Below are 19,295 nucleotides of genomic sequence, written 5' to 3'. Positions count from 1 at the left end.
AGAGGGATTGAATTGATGATTTGGACCCATTTGCAGTAAATCTAAGTTCAAATTAACCCTTTTATGACCTTGCGAATTTTCATGGTTTTTTTGCACTATATGGTAAAACTGAAACGGACCTGGAAATATGATTCTCCAGGTCAGTACAAGTACACACATAAAAAAAAAATAAAAGTGTAAACTAGTTTAAGTGGTGAAAAAAAAATTCATAAAATTTGTAAGGAAAACAAAAATTTTGCTTTTCTTGCCATTTTCTGAGAAAAGCAACATTTTCATTTTTCGGGATATGGGGCAGTGTGAGGTCTTGTTTTTTGTGCCCTGAGCTAACATTTTTATTGATACCATTGAGGGTAGAAACAATATTTTGATCGCTACAGTTCATTGCAATGTTGCTGCGACCAAAAAAAAGTAATTCTGGTGTTTTGATTTTTTTTCCCATTACGCCGTTTACTGATCGGATTAAATTAATTTATATTTTAATAGATCGGACATTTCTAAACGAAGTGAAGCCGAATGTGTATTTTTTATTTTTAGTTCTTCTATTTAACGGGGCAAAAGGGGGGGGTGATCTGAACTTGTGATTTTTTTTCAGATTTTTTACAGCTTTTTTCTTTAATTTTTTTACTGTATTGAACAGTCCTCTTAGGGGACTTGAAGCTGTGATAGTCCGACTGCTTGTGCATTGGCACTGCTATATGTAGCAGAAATCATGAGCCGGCATTCACAGGGGGATCGTAATGAAAGGCATTGGGGTCATCACCAGACCCCCGGCTGTCATAAATCAATTGGCGCACTGCGATCAAGTTACAGGTGCAGATGGGCGGGATGAATGATGCGCTTCCGGAAGGTGCCTGTTAATTTTACTGATTAACAGTCGTAGGCAGGGCTCCAAGGCACCAGAGCCTGTTAAAGGCACATGATGGCTGATTAAAGATGTGAGCCCGCATCAAAAGGCCCCACATGACCATTGATGTAAATCTATCTCAAATTTTATCATTGGAGGAATTGATTTTCTGATATAGAGCACAAAATAATCTGCATTTCTTTACTGTCAGAAATAAAGCTAGCTGCCTAATGTGACCACTAGATGGCGATCACTGCATACAGAAATCCATACAGCTCCCAATAAAGTCCATAGGAGCCAAAACAAATATGAAAGATCCCCCTAAACTGGACAACGGCCTTTCTGGGAGAATATACTGATCAGTGTGCAGTCAGTTACATGGAAAAAGAGATTTGCCAAGGCAGATACATGGTTTTAATAATAATTGAGTGATTGGCACATATCTAAGAAATGGAATGTAATCACATGCTCTTTTCTGTAATTTGGGCAGCATGAATTAGCTGACAGGTTACATTCAATGTAAATGGATGAAGTCATGGATTATACACACAATGACATCATGCATACTCATATATACCTCTGTTAACCGTGGAATATGAAGGCCCTTTGAATGATCTGCAGTTGATTTCCTCGATTTGCCAGGCCACGCTCTTTTCCTGTGGCTCTCTGCAATCCCTGACCAAGCAAATACATCATGATATGCCAGATCCAGATCTGTGGGGTCTACAGCAAACTGACATATCAACTTCAGCAAACACGCTAAACAGTCCAGCTGCCACTGCAGAAACACAGACGGAAAAAATGGTAAGTGACACATGAGCCGGACAATGATCATATGCATCACTAAAGCCCCCGTCACACTAAGCAAGATCGCTGCAGAGTCACAAGTTTTGTGACGCAACAGCGACCTCAGCAGCGATCTCGCTACGTTTGACATGTAGCAGCGACCAGGCCCCTGCTGTGAGATCGCTGATCAGGTCGAAATGGCCTGGACCATTTTTTGATCGTTGAGGTCGCGCTGGGTAGCATGCATCGGTGTGTTTGACACCTTAGCAACGACCTCGTTGGCAACTCAGAACTGAGAAGTCGTCCCTCATCGAGGTCTGAATCGTCAGAGTAGCTGCTATGTGACAGGAAGAACTGACTGTTTGACATCTCACCAGCGACCACATAGCGACGCAGCAACGATCCCTGCCAGGTCGTATCGTTATCGGGATCGCTATAGCGTCGCTAAGTGTGACGGTACCTTTATGGGACATTATCACATCATTTTCATTGTTTTAGCACGAATACCACCTGAAAATGTAAAAATGGATTTAACCTTTTTATTATACAACCCAATCAATCAACTTCCTACATCAGGATAAGTCTCTAATTTGGCCGGACATATGGGATGGGAAAGGTCCACAAGCCCGTAAATTCTCAGCATGTACAATAATGAAACTTTACCTGATAATTATGAATGAGTACATTAGACAATCTGGTTACATCTGTCGGTGAATGTGTGCAGCATATGCACCAGGCACAGAAGCTGAATGTAGCCATAAACTACCATTAACTTGACAAGAGGTAAAAAGACTGTCCTGCCACTGTGTGCACATAAAAAAGGCAACATATGACCGTAGAAAAAGCCTATAAAGTATCAAACCAGTCAGTCATAGATGTCGGCCAGGAAATCCTCTCCGTATACATCTGCTGGAAGTCTCAAAAGAACGCAATCTTAAAAATCTCCACAGTTTTATATAAATTAGGCAGTTCACACTAAAGACACAAATCTGACAAAAAAAAAATATATAAAACTTACCACAGTCCAAGACTCGTGTTCCTTTGGCTCCAAAATCCCAGAATTAAATATTTCAATCAGTTGTTGTAGACCACCTGCAGCAACAAACTAAGAATACGTAGGGAGTCAAACACTTATTGGTTCAAAGCCTAAACATAACATTTCACTTTCTCCAACAACCCACAAAAAGATGTGCCACAGCAGGAATTATCCGCACTTTTTTTAATGATTAGCTTATCATAACTAGTCATGATGGAAAAAAAACAAAAAAACAACAATAACTGCAATGACAGGATTAAAAAAAAAGGTGTTGTACCTTGCAACTCCAAGTGTTTTTACTGTTTTCAATCTGATCTTCACTGGAATCATCAGAGTCTGGATACAAATCACTATAACTGCCCTGTAATAGAGAAGTCAGCTATAGTCCATGATTATGTGCAGAAACTCAGAAAGTTAATCTTACAATGATCTAAACAAAGCAGGTACATGAAGTGGAATTGGATCATGGTTAATCAAGCAGATCATTTCTTAGATTTTTAGGTTAAAGGGCAACTGTGCTTTCAAGTAACTTTTCAGAATAAGCTGTCCTGTGTGTGTACATGAGGAATAACACTATCTGGCCATTATGTGACATTCTCACCCGCAGGATCTATCTGTATTTTGCAATCCACTGGGAGCTGGTGGAGGAGACGAACTGCAGTGATTTCTCCCATAGAAAGCACAGAACAGACATGAATGATTCCTCCTTTTCATTCACTTTTTAGCTCACAGAGACAAGCTGCAGCGACGTGGTGGACATTATACAGCTGAGCTGAGCTGTCTTGGTCTGAATAAAGCTATGATGCGAGGTAAAACACTTGTTACAGAGCTCTTTTTTGTCTGTTCCTTTCCTGTAACTCACTTCTCCCCCTCACCATAAAGGACAATAGCCTGTGTCACATGACACCTGCAGACAGTCTCCTCTAAGCAGGACATCTCTGAGCAAGAAGGAAGACTTTCTATTTTCACAGTGGGTGGTGAGTTCATGAGGCAAAGGAGAGGCGAAGAAGTGTCTGATAAATGGGAAGAAATACGATTTCTCTGATAAGACACATTACAAAGTTTCTTCTAATCGTTTGCGCTATTGATTTATGCAAAGTTAGTTGAAAATACAGTTATTATAGCGCAATTTATTCCATAGTGCTTTACATATGAAAAGGGGTATATACATAGCAAAAACAAGTACAATTATCTTGAACAAAAACGAGTCACCAACTGGTACAGGAGGAGAGAACCCTGCCCGCGAGGGCTCACAATCTACAATGGATAGGTAAGGGTAGGGCTGGTCGTGCAGTGATATGGTGGAGCGAGGGTTACTGTAGGTTGTAGGCTTGTCAGAAGAGGTGGGTCTTCAGGTTCCTTTTGAAGGTTTACACGGTGGGCGAGAGTCTGATGCTTTGGGGTAGAGAGTTCCAGAGTAAGGGGGATGCACGGGAGAAATCTTGTATGCGATTGTGGGAAGAGGAGATAAGAGGGGAGTAGAGCAGGAGATCTTGTGAGGATCGGAGGTTGCGTGCAGGTAAGGGCAAGTACCAGGAGACTAGGTCACAGATGTATGGAGGAGACAGGTTGTGGATGGCTTTGTATGCTAAAGTTAGGGTTTTGAACTGGAGTCTCTGGGCAATGGGGAGCCAGTGAAGAGATTGACAGAGAGGAGAGGCCGGGGAATAGCAGGGTGACAGGTGGATTAGTCAGGCAGCAGAGTTTATGATAGGAGTGTTCGAAGGGAGGCCACAGAGCAGGAGGTTGCAGTAGTCGAGGCGGGAGATGATGAGGGCGTGCACTAGAGTTTTTGGATGAGGAATGTGCGGGTCCGGGAGATATTTTTGAGTTGAGAAGTGGAAAGGGCTTGAATCTGAGGTTTGATGGAGAGATCAGAGTCCAGGGTTACCCCGAGGCAGTGAGCTTGTGGGAGAGTGGGCAGCCATTGACTTTGATGGATAGGTCAGTGAGATGGTGGAAAGATGATGAATTCAATTTTATTCATGCTAAGTTTTAGAAATCTAGCAGATAAAAAAATATGAAATAGCGGACAGACACTGTGGAATTCTGGTAGTAAGGAGGAGATATCGGGTCTAGAGAGGTAGGATCTGTGTGTCATCGGCATAGAGATAATACTGAAAGCCGTGAGAATATGAGCTGTCCCAGGCCGAAGGTGTAGATAGAGAAGACCAGGGGTCAAGAACTGAACTTTGTGTCACACTGAGAGAAAAGGGGCGATATGAGGAGGTGTTGTGTGAGTGGGAGATACTGAATGTCCAGTCTGTTAGGTATGAGGAAATCCAATATAGGGCCAAGTCTGTGATGCCGAGAGATGAGAGAATCGGTAGTAAGAGGGAATGGTCCACCGTGTCGAAGGCGGAGGACAGTAGTGATGCTTGGATTTGGTGGTTAGTAGGTCATTCAATTTCAGTGGAATGGTGCAGTCGGAAGTAGATTGTAAGCGGTCAAAGAGGGAGCAGGAGGAGAAGTGGGAGGACAGTTCAAAATGGATGTGTTGTTCCAGTAGTTTTGAGGTAAAGGGGAGAAGTAATATGGAGTAATAGCTAAACATAGGATGGGTCAAGGGCTTTTTGAGGATGGGTGTGATTTAGGCATGTTTGAAGCATGAGGGGAAGACACCAGTTGTTCGTGACAGATTGAAGAGGTGGGTTAGGTTTGGGATGAAGACTGTGGCACGGTTTGGAATGAGGTGGGACAGGATTGGGTCAAGTTCACAGGTGGTGAGATGTGATTTGTAGTGTAAAGAGGAAAGTTGATCTTCTGTAATGGCAGAGAAGATGGTTTTGGAGGAGGAGGGTTGAGTAGTTATGAGGAGGGGCTGTGAGGACTTTAGGCAGAAGCTTTGCCTGATGTGGTCAATCTACTGCTTGAAGAATGAGGCAAAGTCTCCAGCTTAGATGAGAGGGAGGAGACGCTGGGGGATGGAGGAGAGAATTGAAAGTACTGAAGAGCGGATTAGGGTTGTGAAACCGGAAAGATATGATGGATGACAAGTATGTTTGTTTTGCTATAGTGAAGGTGGACTTGAGAGTAGTGAATGTGATTTGAATGTGTTTGAATGTGATGAAGTGCTCAGTGAAGTAGGACATTTTCCATCTCCGATCAGCAACTCTGGAAGCCCATCTCAGTTCTTAAGTCAGGCTGGTGTTCCAGGGTTGCCAGTTGATTGTGAGAGCTTTGGAATGTGTGAGGGGGGCGATGAATTAGAGAGCTGCAGTTGTTGTGGTGTTACATAAAATGGCAGCAGCATCTGCATCGTGTAAGGAAGTTATGTCTATAAGAGGGAGAAGGGATTCAGAGAATGAGTGTAGGTCAAGGTGTTTGAGATTTCTGCGAGTGTATGCAAGTTTGTGGATTGAGGATTGTGGACCCGGAGAGGAGAGGGAAAAGAATGTAAGTAGGTTTTGGTCAGAAAGAGGGAGAGGCGAGTTAGAGAGGTTAGATAGGGAACAGAGGCGTGTGAAGATGAGGTCCAGTGTGTGGCCATCTTTGTGAGTAGCTGCAGAAGACCATTGAACAAGGCCGAAGGAGGAATTGAGAGATAGAAGCTTAGAGACAGCTGAGTGGGAAGTGTCAATGGGGATGTTAAAGTCACCAATGACAAAAGTGGGGATGTCAGCGGGAAGGAAAGTAAGTAGCCAGGTGGTGAAGTGGTCGAAGAGGGTAGTGCCTAAACCTGGAGGGGGTGGGGGGTAGGTGACAGCTAGTTGGAGGTTTGGGGGGAGTAGATGTGCACACAGTGCATTTAAAAAGAGGGGAGAGTAATGGTGGGCGACAGTGGGATTTGTGTGAAGGAGCAGTTATCTGACAGGAGAAATCCAACTCCTCTACCATGCTTACTGCTGGTGTGAGGGGTGGGTGAGAAAAGTAGAATCTACCGTATGAAAGTGCAGCTGGAGAGGCTGTGTCAAAGAGGGTGTGCCAGGTTTTTTTGATGGGGAGGAAGTAAAGTTTGTTAATAATAAGATCATGGATGCACGAAAGTTTGTTGCAGACAAAGAGAGCATTCTATAGAGCTCCTGGTAGAGGGACTGGAGAAGCGGGGGCTGGGGGAATGGGTATAAGGTTAGAAAGGTTGCGAAAATTAGTGATGGATCATGGATAGGAGGCAGAAGTGACTGAGGATGTGGTGGGGAGGACCAGGGTTTGGAGAGATATCACCAGCAGTGAGGAGGAGCAGAGAAAGTGTTAGTAGGTGGGAGCAGGAGAGGGCATGAGGTGACTGTGTTTGGAGACAGAGGATTGTATGTGGAGGAACAGATGTGAGGAAGAGGTTACTTTTTAAGTTCCAGCGATGAGTATTCAGTGCATTTTTTCCCAAGCATTTCAGTGCGCAAAGGATAGAGCAGAAACAGTAAAAATTTGCAAATGACAATCAATGCTTTAACAAACCTAGATAACGCGGCAAAAATGACGTTTCCAAAACAAAAGATATATTTAAAACAAAACATGACAAAAAGACAACACCCAAAGCGGGAAAAAAAACACGTTAAAAAAAAAACCCCACAAAAATGCCTTAAAAGGGGTGTTCTCAAGCTCTTATAGCATGAAAATAAGCAAGTTAGCAATTGACTTGCTTATTTCTACCTGCTGTCATTCTGCAATGAAAACTCGTGCTCGAAATCATTAAAACCAGAAAGTAAAGATTCAAGGTTCTATAGCATAAAACAATAAAGAAAAAAAGAAGTTTGGCAATTTTTCAACAAGATCTGTCACGTTTTTAGTGCTTGCATTCCCAGACCTAAAGAAAGTGACTGCATTATTTCTATCAACCCACAATACCTTACAACTGAGCTCTGGCCTCGTTTAGCTTTGCCATAGAAATAATCAATGGATTATCAGATTACAATTTAACATTTCTATGAATATTCTGTATATTCATCTTTTTGTTAAAAGATTTTGTGAACCAGATGAGAATAATATTGTAAATCATGTAACAAGAATAATAGTATCCATTTGAGGCCATTACCGTGGATTCTCTTCTTATCCTCCTGTTTGGCTTTCCCAGAGCTTCAATAATTTCTAGTGCATACAGAAGCTTGTGTGCGCTTTTTATTCGAAGCAAGTCTTTCCAGCAAGGTCCATCATTTCCCTTAAGATAAAAAAAAAAAAAAAAATGGTTAGAAAAATAAATGAACCACTGCAGATGAATGGGGTATCGCAAAAAAACAAAACAGAAAAAAACTGTATACAGATATGGTCGTACATATTCGTGCAATGTATAGTGTGTATAGGGAAGTGTCCCAATCATTGGGGTCCCCTCACCTGCTCCTCAGACACATTCTGGAAAGCCTGCAGCATATTCGGACAAGTAGGCAGTAACATCAGAAGCTCCCAGACCCGTCTGGATAGGTTTTCCGCATGTAGATGCAGTTCTTCACACCTTGCACTCTACAATAAAGTGCATGATATTAGTAGCTAGAATAATGCTTTTATGTTTAACTTTCAGACAGAGAATATGAGATCTTTGTAGGAATAGCTATAATAAGAGAAAGTGACTCATTTAAAGGGGATAATCCTCCAATAACATTAGTTAACCACAGGAAAATGGTAACTGTATTATCAGTGGCGAACCCACAGCTGACACCTGCACTGATCACGAGGTCCTCTGTCCCGTATGTACATACAGTGTGCACATGTGTGACCACCATGCCATTCACTTCTATAGGCTTATGGGAGCAGTAGTGCACTTGTAAGACCAACACTCCAATAAATACTGAATGCAGGGGTCGGCCACACATGTGCAAATATTTCTCCATTTATAGGGGGAAAACCAGGAGCCTGGCAGAAGGGATATTCTTTTTAGGACATGCGGTGATAATATAATCAGTTTTGCGAATTATAAATCCTACCCTAATCTTTCCAAATCAAATCAGTGGACGCCGAGTGGTCAGCACTGCAGACTGGCAGCACTGGGGTACCAGAGTCTGAATCCAGCCAGAATATCATATTAGAATTTTAAAACCCTCAAGTGTAAATCCACATATAAAGATACACACATTTGTCTTACCTCAATGTCCAACAAATCCATCTCCCCAGAAGGAGGCTTGAAAGAGGCTAGCATTTCCAACAAATCAAATAGCGTGGTGAGATGAGGCTCCTGTAGAAGGAGAAGCATGGGAATATTTTCCTTCTGTGGTGGGGGCAGACATGAAGCTGGGAGCTGCACACCTTCTCCTTTTCTTTCTCGGCGTGGAGCCCCCAAAGACACAAATACCATCTGATGAAGGCACAAGATAATTACTGGATTTAAAGAGTTGTTCAAGCACACTTATTAAAAAACACATTGCAGCTCATCTAAGAAAATTGTAACTATACTTCACAGAGACAACAGTGCTGAGGACTGGTAACCGCCTGCTCAGGAGAAATCCTGCCTGTAAACGCCACCAGATCCTTTGCAGATTAGCAAAAAAAAAAAAAAAAAAAAATCAATTCTAGCTACTCCTCCCTGAATAACCATGGTTACTTTTCCATTGCAGAACTACACCTCTTACAAGGATCTAAGTGCAGCGGGTAGTTAGGTCATGCTTGGGGTTGTAGTCAAGAAACAACAAGAGCTTCAGGTTGGAGATCACTGTTGTAAATGCAAGTACGGTGGCTTAGTGGTTAGCACTACTGCTTTGTAACATGTGCAAGGAGTTTGTATGTTCTCCCCATGTTTGCGTCGGATTCTTCTGGGTTCTCCAGTTTCCCCAACACTCCAAAGACATTGATTGGGGCTCAGAATCTAAATTCCCTAAGCGGACAGTGATTATGACGTCTCTATACAAGCGATATATAAAATAAAATCTACTTATCTCATGGACCAGTGCCTCTGGTCCGCTCCAAGTGCTGTGTTCCCCAGTGATCTCATGACTGTGGATAGCTGCAGGCTTCACAGTTCCATCAGAGAGGACGAAGGCTGCAGCCCAATAAGATACATCATTATCGATGATAATGTTACAAGATTGCTGGGGAAGACCAACACCTTAAAAGCTGCAGCAGCGCTCATCTGTGAAATAAGTACAATATATTTTTTTTATGCTGGACATGGCGATCATTCAATAGGGCTTACCAATAGTGGACAACCCCTTTAACTACTTGCAGACAAAGAAACATCATAAAAACATTAGGAAGTGCCGCATATGAATCAGCATGGACCTTTTCGAAAATCATTACAGAGACAACAGCTGCAAGGAAAATGTGCAACTGTAAGGGTGTTGGCTGTCAGATAGCGGTACACTCCATAGAGAAAGCAGAGATGGTTTATTACCGTCTGCATTCCTGACCACTGTATACACAATGACGGATGAGCACTGTGTTAGCGCCTAATGTATCACGATTTAACAAAAATTAAGTGCAAAGAAAATTTGAGTAACAAAAAACAGGAACATTTTTCTAGAAAGATTAAAACCCATGTATGAAAAAAAGCAAAAAAAATATCCTTGGTCACGAAAAGGGGAAAAAGATCTTGAATTGGCTTCGGAAACACAGCGCATATAACAAAATTAATCAGAATTACTTTAGTTCATAATTAAAGTGGCACCCATAGAAATCCTCATCTCTTCTTGGAAATACCTGCATATCCTTAAATCCCAGCTCATGAAGAGTCTTCTCGTCATAATCTGTTGTCAGTTCATGGCCCGATGAAATCATGCGAACTGGACCCATTAGGCCGCCTATTTTATGGGGGGAAAAAAAAAATCTTAATTTTTCCACACAAAGACCATAACCAATGAAAATCTTAAGATGACTCACACTCAACATGTAAAATTATGCATGTACTAATAAATGAGAAGTCCAAGCAGACATTAAAGTTTGGTAATTTTGCATATTTCAATTGCAAAAATACAAATTTTTTTACGCTATGGAAAAGAAAACAACGGACACCAAAATGTAACCATAAGAATCCCATTGTGAGTCATTGGGGTAGGTCAGGACATGGATCTGGAACAGTACGATGACTTGTGCAATGAATAAAAGCCAAGATGCCAGAGTGAACACAGCCTAATTCAAAGGTAAAGCCAATCTGGCTACAGTGAGTCTTCGGTGTCCAAAAAGTAACAATGACCAAACTAGGGCTCCTGTACGGACATCTGATTAATTTATATGGCAAATTATGGGACGTAAATTTATAATTCTCTTAAAATTTTCTATGACCTCCCTCGAAACAGACTGTTGCATATTTTCACAGACTTAAAGGGAATCAGTCAGTAGGTTCAATCCTCCCAAGCAATCTATAGGGCATGCAGATCATAGAAAGTTGAATAAAATGATACTTTGATATCTGTGATCTGATGTTATAGTACAGAGAAATCCACATTTTTCTTAATATGTAAATGAGCTGTTAAGATCTATGGGCCAGACATAGATCTCCCCAAGAATCTGCCTCCAGAGCTTGTTTTAAATTAAAAGAGGCGTTATCAGTGTGAGCCATGTAATGACTGACAGTCTGCTCTCCTGATCTACATTCTTTACACTGGTAACGCCTCTCTTCATATAAAAAAAAAAACTCTTGAGGCAGATTCTCAGGGAGATGCATGTCCAGCCCACAGATTTTTAACAGTTCATTTACATATTAAGAAAAAAGTGAATTTCTCTGGAATAAGACATTGGACCAATCTTAAGGTATCATTACTCAGCTTGCTATGATCTGTGTGTCCATATAGACTGCTTACGAGGGTTGATCCTGTTGACAGATGCCCTTTATTTTAAAAGGGGTTTGTCGTTCAAAAGTGATAAGTCTGCAGTCACTCTGTGTGACTGCAGACTTCTGAATACCCCCAGCATATGCACTGTGAGTTGCGGGGATTTGCCGGTTTCAGACCTGGGACCGGAGGGTATGTATGAGTTATACATACTCCAGGCCAGTGGGCGTGGCCTTGCTCCATACATTTGTATTGAGCAAGGCTGCGCCCCGTATAGCGGCATGGCCGACTAGAGGGTGCGACCTCGCTCCATAAAAAGTATATGGAAGAGACGACGCGCCCACTGGCCAGGAGTATGTATAACTTATACATACACTCAGGTCCCGGGTCTGAAACAGGTGAGTTTGCGCTGGGGGAATTCATAGTCTGCAGTCACACAGAGTGACTGCAGACATCAATTTGGACAGGACAACCCCTTTAAGACTACAAATTTGTGCACAAAATTCTTAAGTGAATTGAAAAATGTGCGATAGTACAAGGTTACTCTGGGACCATCACTTTTCTACTTAGACACTATACCTCTATTGCAGTCCAACTAAGTCTGGCATTTGAGAACAAATGCGGCCAATAATGCAGTCGTCTCATAAGCAGGGGATAAAGCCACCATGTCATTCCAAAAGATACTAAACTTCGTTCTCGTGATAAGGAGTTTAATAGAAAAAGCAGTCCATGTATAAGTACTGTTTAGACATACAGAACTGCATCCGATTTCATATATACATTACATACAATTTACATTTGACAGTAACCAGTGGTGTTCTGTTTAAAACCATAATTTTGGGTATATAGATTTCTGTATTGGCCATCTCTGATTTCTGATGGCCAATGCAATGACGAACAGAAATCTATATACCCAAAATTATGGTTTTAAACCGCAAACCACTGGCTACTGTCAAATGTAATTCAGAAGCAGAGATGACAAAATGGATTACAAAAGTGGGGATGGATCCTTGCCTCTCCGTATAATAGAAAGGGGGCTTCAATTTGGGACAGGAAAGCAACTGAACAATGGCAAATGAAGTGCATGTTGGGAAGTGAGGGAAAGGAAGTTCTAGCTCTTATGGTGCTGTAAAAACACTGATTAAGAGGACTTGCCCACTATAAACTAGTGTATTTGAAGTAACAGTACGAGATTCATGCAGTTCCAGAAATATCAGCCTGGTATGTGAACCTGGTGCAGTTTTAGATGCGGGATGAAGATAGCAGGCCCAGACATTACCCTGGGTTGGGGTAAGAAAACCAGTACACTTTTAAAATACTTTACATAAAACAAAGCAAATATGATGTAATAGTTTTCAGCTGCTTAGTTGCAATTCCTTCTGATGCTTTAGGCCATGTTCATGGTAAGACTATTTCTGACTTCTAAAGCCTCATGTGTTTTTTTATAAACTAAATCATACATGTACTACATGAAAAACCTCCTTTTTAAAGAAGCGCCCCTACTCCCATCAAAGTTTTTATCCTCTTAATATACTGCCGTAGATCATATTATATAGCACTATACTTACAATTGCTCATTTTGCTTTTCTACTCAGCTAATTCATTTATTAGGATGGGGATATTACTACAAGATGGGACCAGGATGGGGATATTACTACAAGATGGGAACAGAATGGGGACATTATTACAAGATGGGGACATTATTACAGGACAGGAAACATTAGAGGACGGGGACATTACTAAAATATGGAGACCAGGATGGGGACAGAATTACTATGTCAGGCTAATTGTTAAATATTACTGTATGGGGCTGATTGGGGACAAAAAAAAAAAAAAAAAACAAGGAAAAAAATGTCTTCTAAATTAAATAGAAATTCAAAACAAAAATATTCTGCCACTAAAAATGTTGTTTTATGTAAAAACTGAAGTAAAAAAAAAAAAACCTTGTACAATAACACATGATAAACACCATTAAAAAAATAAAACATACCAAAATGGTATAAAATGATCAAAAAGTCATAAAGAACAAAAATAGTAATATTTAAATCATCCTGACCCACAAAGAACGCGACCCGTCATTCAAATTTTTACTACATGTGGCCCATTTACTCTGAGTTTGACACCCCTGCTCTATGTAGAAACAGGTCTATTTTACATGTATGAGACATGAGTCACACTGGAAAAGTCCCTGTCAGGGGGAGGAGCGGACCAGATGGGTCAAGAGGCGAAGAGGGGAATGATAAATGCATCGAAAAAGACTTCCTGTTTCTACATGGAGAAGAGAGAAGAATATGGGTACGTGCACACGATCAGTAATCGCTGCATGCAATCCGCAGCGGCCAGATGTTACAGCATAGTGGATGGGATTTCAAGAAATCCCATGCCCACTATGCGTCTCCATGCACCCGTGGACCGCAGCATGTTAATTTCTCTTGTGGAGAAGCTTGGAGAGAAATTCTATCAGTGCAATGTATAGGATGCGGTGAATCCACATGGCTCAGTGAACACATGCGGATTCACCTGCGTGCAGCGCTTTGAACGCAGCATAAAGTATATTGCGTTTAAAGCCTTGCCATTACCGACCCTGTGCACATACCCTTAGCTGGGTAAAAAGGCAAAATGAGCAATTTTAAGTACACAGTGCTATATAATATCATTGCAATATATTAAGAGGATAAAAACCTTGATGAGAGGAGTGCTTCTCTCATGCAAATTGACAAGAAACAGAATCAAGATCTTAAGAAAATATGTGTGTCATTCTTTTTTTCCCTTACAGAAAATATAGAGCACAGATGGAAATTGCTGCACTTAAAGGCAAACTTCAAAAGTAACATGTAAAAGCTATAAAACAGCAACGATATAGTTAATGAAAAAACTAACCAGGAGATCATTGGAAAATCTCATCAGGACAAGAGATGCCAACAAACAGAAGCAAGAACCAAGTAAAACACTATGCAGTATACACCGGAAGCTGCCAATCAGTGGTGTGGGGTTATACACAGCTTAGCATTCTGAGCACTGCTACATCTGCAGCAGAGAAAACAAGTTTTAATTAAAACTAGCTACGTATGCACCACTGGAATCAGGGTCTCAGCCCCCACTTCAGGCTGCTGTTAGATTACACTGCAAAAACCTGCTGACAAATTCCCTTTGAAAAGATGACCTCAGTTTTGCGGTTCCTAAAGTTTTTCAGGCCCAGACTAGATTAGACTGAGCTTTTACCAGTTACTTAAAAGATAACTGCGCTTACAACTACTCAGAATAAAGTGCCCTGTAAGTACATGAGTAATAACACCATTTCTGGCCATTATGTGACTTGTATCCTGCATTTCCACCAGTTCTCCCCTCTGTAACTTGCAATCCACTTGGAGCTGGGGGAGTAAATGAGCAGTGGTGATTTATTCCATAGCAGCACAGTACAGAGTGGAATGCCTGCTCTTTATTCACTTTTTATCTCACAGAGACAAGCTGAAGCAACATGGAGGACATTACACAGCAGAGCTGAGCTGTGTTGATCAGAATCAAACTCTGATGTGAGGTAAAACACTTGTTAGAAAATCCTGCAGGAGGTTTTCCTGTCTATACCCTTCCTGCTCCTTCCCCCTCATTTTCCTGTCTATACCCTTCCTGCTCCTCCCCCTCTCCATAAAGGATAATGTGCTGTGTCACAAGACACCGGCAGTCATCTCCTCTGATCAAGACCGTCTTGAGCGGCATTTTTTTTAGTGGATGGTGAATTCAGGAGGTAGGCGGAGGGGCAGAGTGCCTGATAAGTGGGAAAGGACTTCTGACTGCATACATTACAAGGTTTCTTATAATCGTCTGTACCATTGATTTATGCAAAGTTTGTTGTAAATACAGTTCCTTTTTAATCCAAAATGTGTTTTTTTCAGTTAACCCATTATGAGACCCGAAAAGGTATTATGGCAAGTGAGAAAAATCAGTTTAAGCATCCAAACCAGCAGGCTTTCATTTCTATCAAAACTTGATGCGTCAGTATAACAAAAAAATTATTCCTTACCAGGAAAATCTCCTTTACGGCTACTCTGCCCAAATTCCTGAAGTTGGGGCTGTTGGCTCATCTGATCTTTCTGCAAGTTTTCGTACCAGTGGGTTACTTCTGCCCGCAAGTCAGCTACTTGATCACTTGGATACATTTCTATAGTCATCTAAGATACAAAAAATGTCCAGGTCAGCAAAGTGAAGCGTAAGGGCCCATTGACATAGGCAGATTATTGGGAACGAGCCCCATTAGGAACACTCGTTTCCCGATAATCGTGCAGTTTAAACAGGCCGCTTATTTGACTAGCCAGAAAAATGCTCGCTCCTTGGGTGAAAAGATTTTTAAGCTTGCTTAAATATAATCGTTCTCGACAGCACATTGTCCAGTGCAAACAGCACATGTGCTGCTGAGAACAATGATATGCTTTTATCGATCGTTCTGTGCACATGGTAGTGCAGTCAGATGGTTTAAACTAAACTAATTAGACCACTAATCAGTTTCATGCTTCTCCTCGGTAGTCGTTTAATGGCTGCGGGTCGGACAGTTCAAACGTACCCTTAATACAAGGCCCGAAAACGTATGAAAATAGCACCCTAACCTTATCTGGAAGTCCTGCCGGCTGGCACACAATCCGTAGGGGCAACGACTGCTTATCATTCAGCGCCTTTAAGTGACTGCTGATACCAGTACCTTCAATCTGCCATTGCCTTAGATGATAAGCAAACCTAGCAAAGGAACAGAACAGTAAATATGCAGAATGCATTAATGTAGTGGTTTATTCACTTACGAATTCACCAAACCAGCCTTGTCCTCCTCAGTTACTTCTCCTAACACTGTCCCTAAGAACAAGATCCCCTCCAGTCAGAAGTCACATGCTCTTCATATCCCCATCCTCTAGCCTACTTGCAACCAACCCAAAATATCCTCTCCTTTGCAGTTGCAGAAACGCATTAAAAACGCATGGTAGAAGGCCTGCCATGGTCCCCAATGACAATCCGCATGTGCTATGCACATACTGCGGAAATTTCCGCTGCGGATTATCATTGCGGAAAAAAACGCAGCACTACCAATTATTTTGCGGAAGTGCTGCGTCTTCGCCGCCATTGACTTGCATTAGAACGCATGGAATCCGCATCACTGTATATGCAGATGCGTAATCCAAGCGTTCTAATGTGCGGATGGTACCCAGGTGTAGATGAAAGGAGAGTCTCATCCACACCCACGTACCATTAAAAAATCTGTAAAAAAAAAAGAATAAAATAAAAAATAAATGTATACTTACCTTCCGGCGGCCCGCGCTGCGCTCCTACTTGCTTCCCGGCACTTTGCAGTGAATTGAAGGACCTGCGCTGACGTCAGAGTCATGTGACGGGTCACACGACGCTGACGTCGGCAGGTCTTTCATTTCACTGCTGCCGGGACCGAGCGAAACAAGACAGCGCGGGCCATCGGAGGGTAAGTATATATTTATTTTTTTATTTTTACCACTCTCTCGGGTCACACTATATAAATCCATGCAGTTTGCATGGATTTATATAGTGTGACCTAGTTGTCACAAGCACTTTCCAAGTGATGCTAATCGCTTGGAAAGCGCTTGTCAATCCACATGCGGAAATGTCAGTGAAGAACGCTCCATTTCCGCATGTCCCTGGCAGGAAAAACGCATGTACAATCCGCATGTACAATCCGCATGCGCTTTTTTCTGCCAGGGAGATGCAGAAGCGCTCAGGAAAAATCAAGAGCATTTCTGCATCGTGGGCACATAGCCTAACTCTAATTTGAATGCAGATCATTCCTCCAACTTAGGCGCAGTCCACCTCCTCATGAACAGTGCCAGCACCATGGATTCCCCTCAGTGGGAAGGCACCTCCTGTTTGCATTACAGACAACTAGGTCAGAGGTGGTGCCTCCTCTGCATACAAGATAAGACTTCCCCTCCATCCTATGTAGCCAGTTATGGTTCAGTTCTCCCCACTCTGTAATTCAAGTTTCCACTCAGTAGGAGCAGAGAGCCTGAATCCAGGGATGTGTCACCTGCTTAGCAGCTTGCTGTAGTGTCCATTCAATCCGTGCTCTATCAGCAGAAGATTATCACTACCGGATTAGGTGTCACATGAAAACCAGTCAGGCTAATTTGTGTAAACCCACCCCCACCAGACTGGCAGCTTTCTGCCTATGCACAGTGTACACAGAAAGCTGCCAATCAGGGGTGTGGGCAGGCTTATACAGAGCTCAGCATTCTGAGCACGGCTACATCTGCTGTGGAGAAAACAAGGATTATAACAAAACGACACCAAGCAGCCTTGCAAGTGATAAGTGGCTGTATCAGGCTCTCTTCACGTTCAGTTTGTCCGATGGCAGGGACAATGACACCAGCGCTGATTAGGTACTGGCCATCACATGTAACTCCTCTGTATCACACCCCCGGGACCGCAAGTGCCGACACCACTGGAACGGAACCAACACGGGAGGGGAGTATAGGCTTTTATTTTATCGGGGCCAAACATTTAGTTTAAAAAGGGGCTGACCCAGTAGTGGACAACCCCTTTAATGCCCAGCTCCTTACCGTCTCCTGAAAGCTTCGAGGTGTGTTTTCAGCATCAACAGCCCTCGTTCAATGATAGTCAGGCTCGACTGCGCATCTTGCTCAAGATTACTAGATGCAATCATAAGGCTTTCCATACATTTACTAATGAATTCATGTTCTTTCTCTAGCCCTGTTTTACCTTTAAAAAAAAAAAAAAAAAAAACAATAATTGTTATAAGCCCAATTAAATTAGTGATACTAAAGAACACAATAAATCCTTTGAATTGTATTTGCAACTTAAGTCAGTTATTCTTACCATTAATGTAATAAGAATTAATGTACTGGATAGCAGCACGGCTGACATCTCCGGAGTGTGCTCTTAGAGCAATGCCCCAAAACTGGTCCATTCCACATAACTAGATAAAAGTAGGTTAGAAATGCCATTATTAAAAGTGCTGATGGTGGTGGCCCACAGTTTCACCACAAATTGCTGCAACAGTTTTCGCCCACGCTGTTTGGACAGATGCACCTGTACAAATTGCGCAGCTTAAAGTTGTTGCAATCTCTTGTGAAACTGAGAGCAAGCAACCTACAGAAATCTGAGAATCACTGATGATATTACTTACCTCTGAGTTTGAGCCACCATCGTAGGCGCTAGTTGCTAACCGAGCGAGATTGCAAAGATGTTGGAACAGGTTAAGGCCCGTCATGCTGATAGTTTCAGGTTTCAGCTGTGGCATCTAGAAAAAAAAAAATACATCATACATTTTATATGTGCAGACACTTGAAGGGGTTGTATGGTCTTAAGCTATAAGTGTGACTGCAGATTTGTGAATCGCCACATCACGCGGTGAGGATTCTTCGGTGACAGGAGCAGTGGCCCCATGACTGCAAGTTTGTGATTTGCACACATACCGACTAAACGGTCTAGTAAGAATGTGGCGGGGGGTATGCAAATTGCATACTTGCGGTCATATGATCGCCCACTCCCAGCATATCCCTACAGCGCGCACACGTCAACATTCACAAGTCTGCAGTCACATGGTGTAACGGCAGGCTTGTAGCTTAAGACCGGACAACCACTTTAATAATTTCGAGTAATATTTATCCCTTTAGGAATTTATCATATGAGGCGGGTAGTTCAGGCAAAAAGACCCAACGGTCGAGCAGTGTACTCCAATCCAACCATGGTCTGTTAGACATTCATATCACAAAAATAATTAGAAATTCAATTACCTTTTCTAAGAAGAGATGCTTGTAAGTTTCCATTCCCATGGCATGCTGATCTTTGCTGCGCACCTGATTTAGGAACCAATGTAAAGCATCATCATAGCACTCCAAATCTTCTACGAGGCAGTGCCACAGGATGTCCACCTGCTCTAAACTCAATCCTGACAAAAAGAAAGAGGAAATACTTTTAAGAGTTTCTAAACTAGCAACCTGGAGTCCATTTTGGATAAACATTTCTT

General features: G+C 42.1%; 1 protein-coding gene across 2 annotated transcripts in view; it reads right to left on the bottom strand.

The window, feature by feature from the left end:
• The window catches only part of USP34 (ubiquitin specific peptidase 34), a 143,233-nt gene that overhangs the window by 55,223 nt on the left and 68,715 nt on the right, over nucleotides 1-19,295 (bottom strand). For both annotated transcript variants that reach the window (XM_073672310.1, XM_073672311.1), the window contains 13 exons: nucleotides 19,063-19,217; nucleotides 18,453-18,566; nucleotides 18,143-18,242; nucleotides 17,866-18,025; nucleotides 15,898-16,024; nucleotides 15,318-15,465; nucleotides 10,227-10,327; nucleotides 8,680-8,889; nucleotides 7,935-8,060; nucleotides 7,639-7,761; nucleotides 2,944-3,027; nucleotides 2,649-2,735; nucleotides 1,422-1,622 (listed from right to left, as the gene is read on the bottom strand). In XM_073672310.1, the coding sequence (XP_073528411.1) occupies nucleotides 1,422-1,622; nucleotides 2,649-2,735; nucleotides 2,944-3,027; nucleotides 7,639-7,761; nucleotides 7,935-8,060; nucleotides 8,680-8,889; nucleotides 10,227-10,327; nucleotides 15,318-15,465; nucleotides 15,898-16,024; nucleotides 17,866-18,025; nucleotides 18,143-18,242; nucleotides 18,453-18,566; nucleotides 19,063-19,217 (1,736 nt within the window). The remainder of the gene's footprint in view (nucleotides 1-1,421; nucleotides 1,623-2,648; nucleotides 2,736-2,943; nucleotides 3,028-7,638; nucleotides 7,762-7,934; nucleotides 8,061-8,679; nucleotides 8,890-10,226; nucleotides 10,328-15,317; nucleotides 15,466-15,897; nucleotides 16,025-17,865; nucleotides 18,026-18,142; nucleotides 18,243-18,452; nucleotides 18,567-19,062; nucleotides 19,218-19,295) is intronic.

Source organism: Phyllobates terribilis, unplaced genomic scaffold, assembly GCF_046119375.1.
Source record: "Phyllobates terribilis strain yellow unplaced genomic scaffold, ASM4611937v1 Scaffold_3__8_contigs__length_932513732, whole genome shotgun sequence".
NCBI lineage: Eukaryota > Metazoa > Chordata > Amphibia > Anura > Dendrobatidae > Phyllobates > Phyllobates terribilis.
Note: the sequence above shows the minus strand (reverse complement) of the source record. Positions and strands in the feature narration are given on the sequence as shown.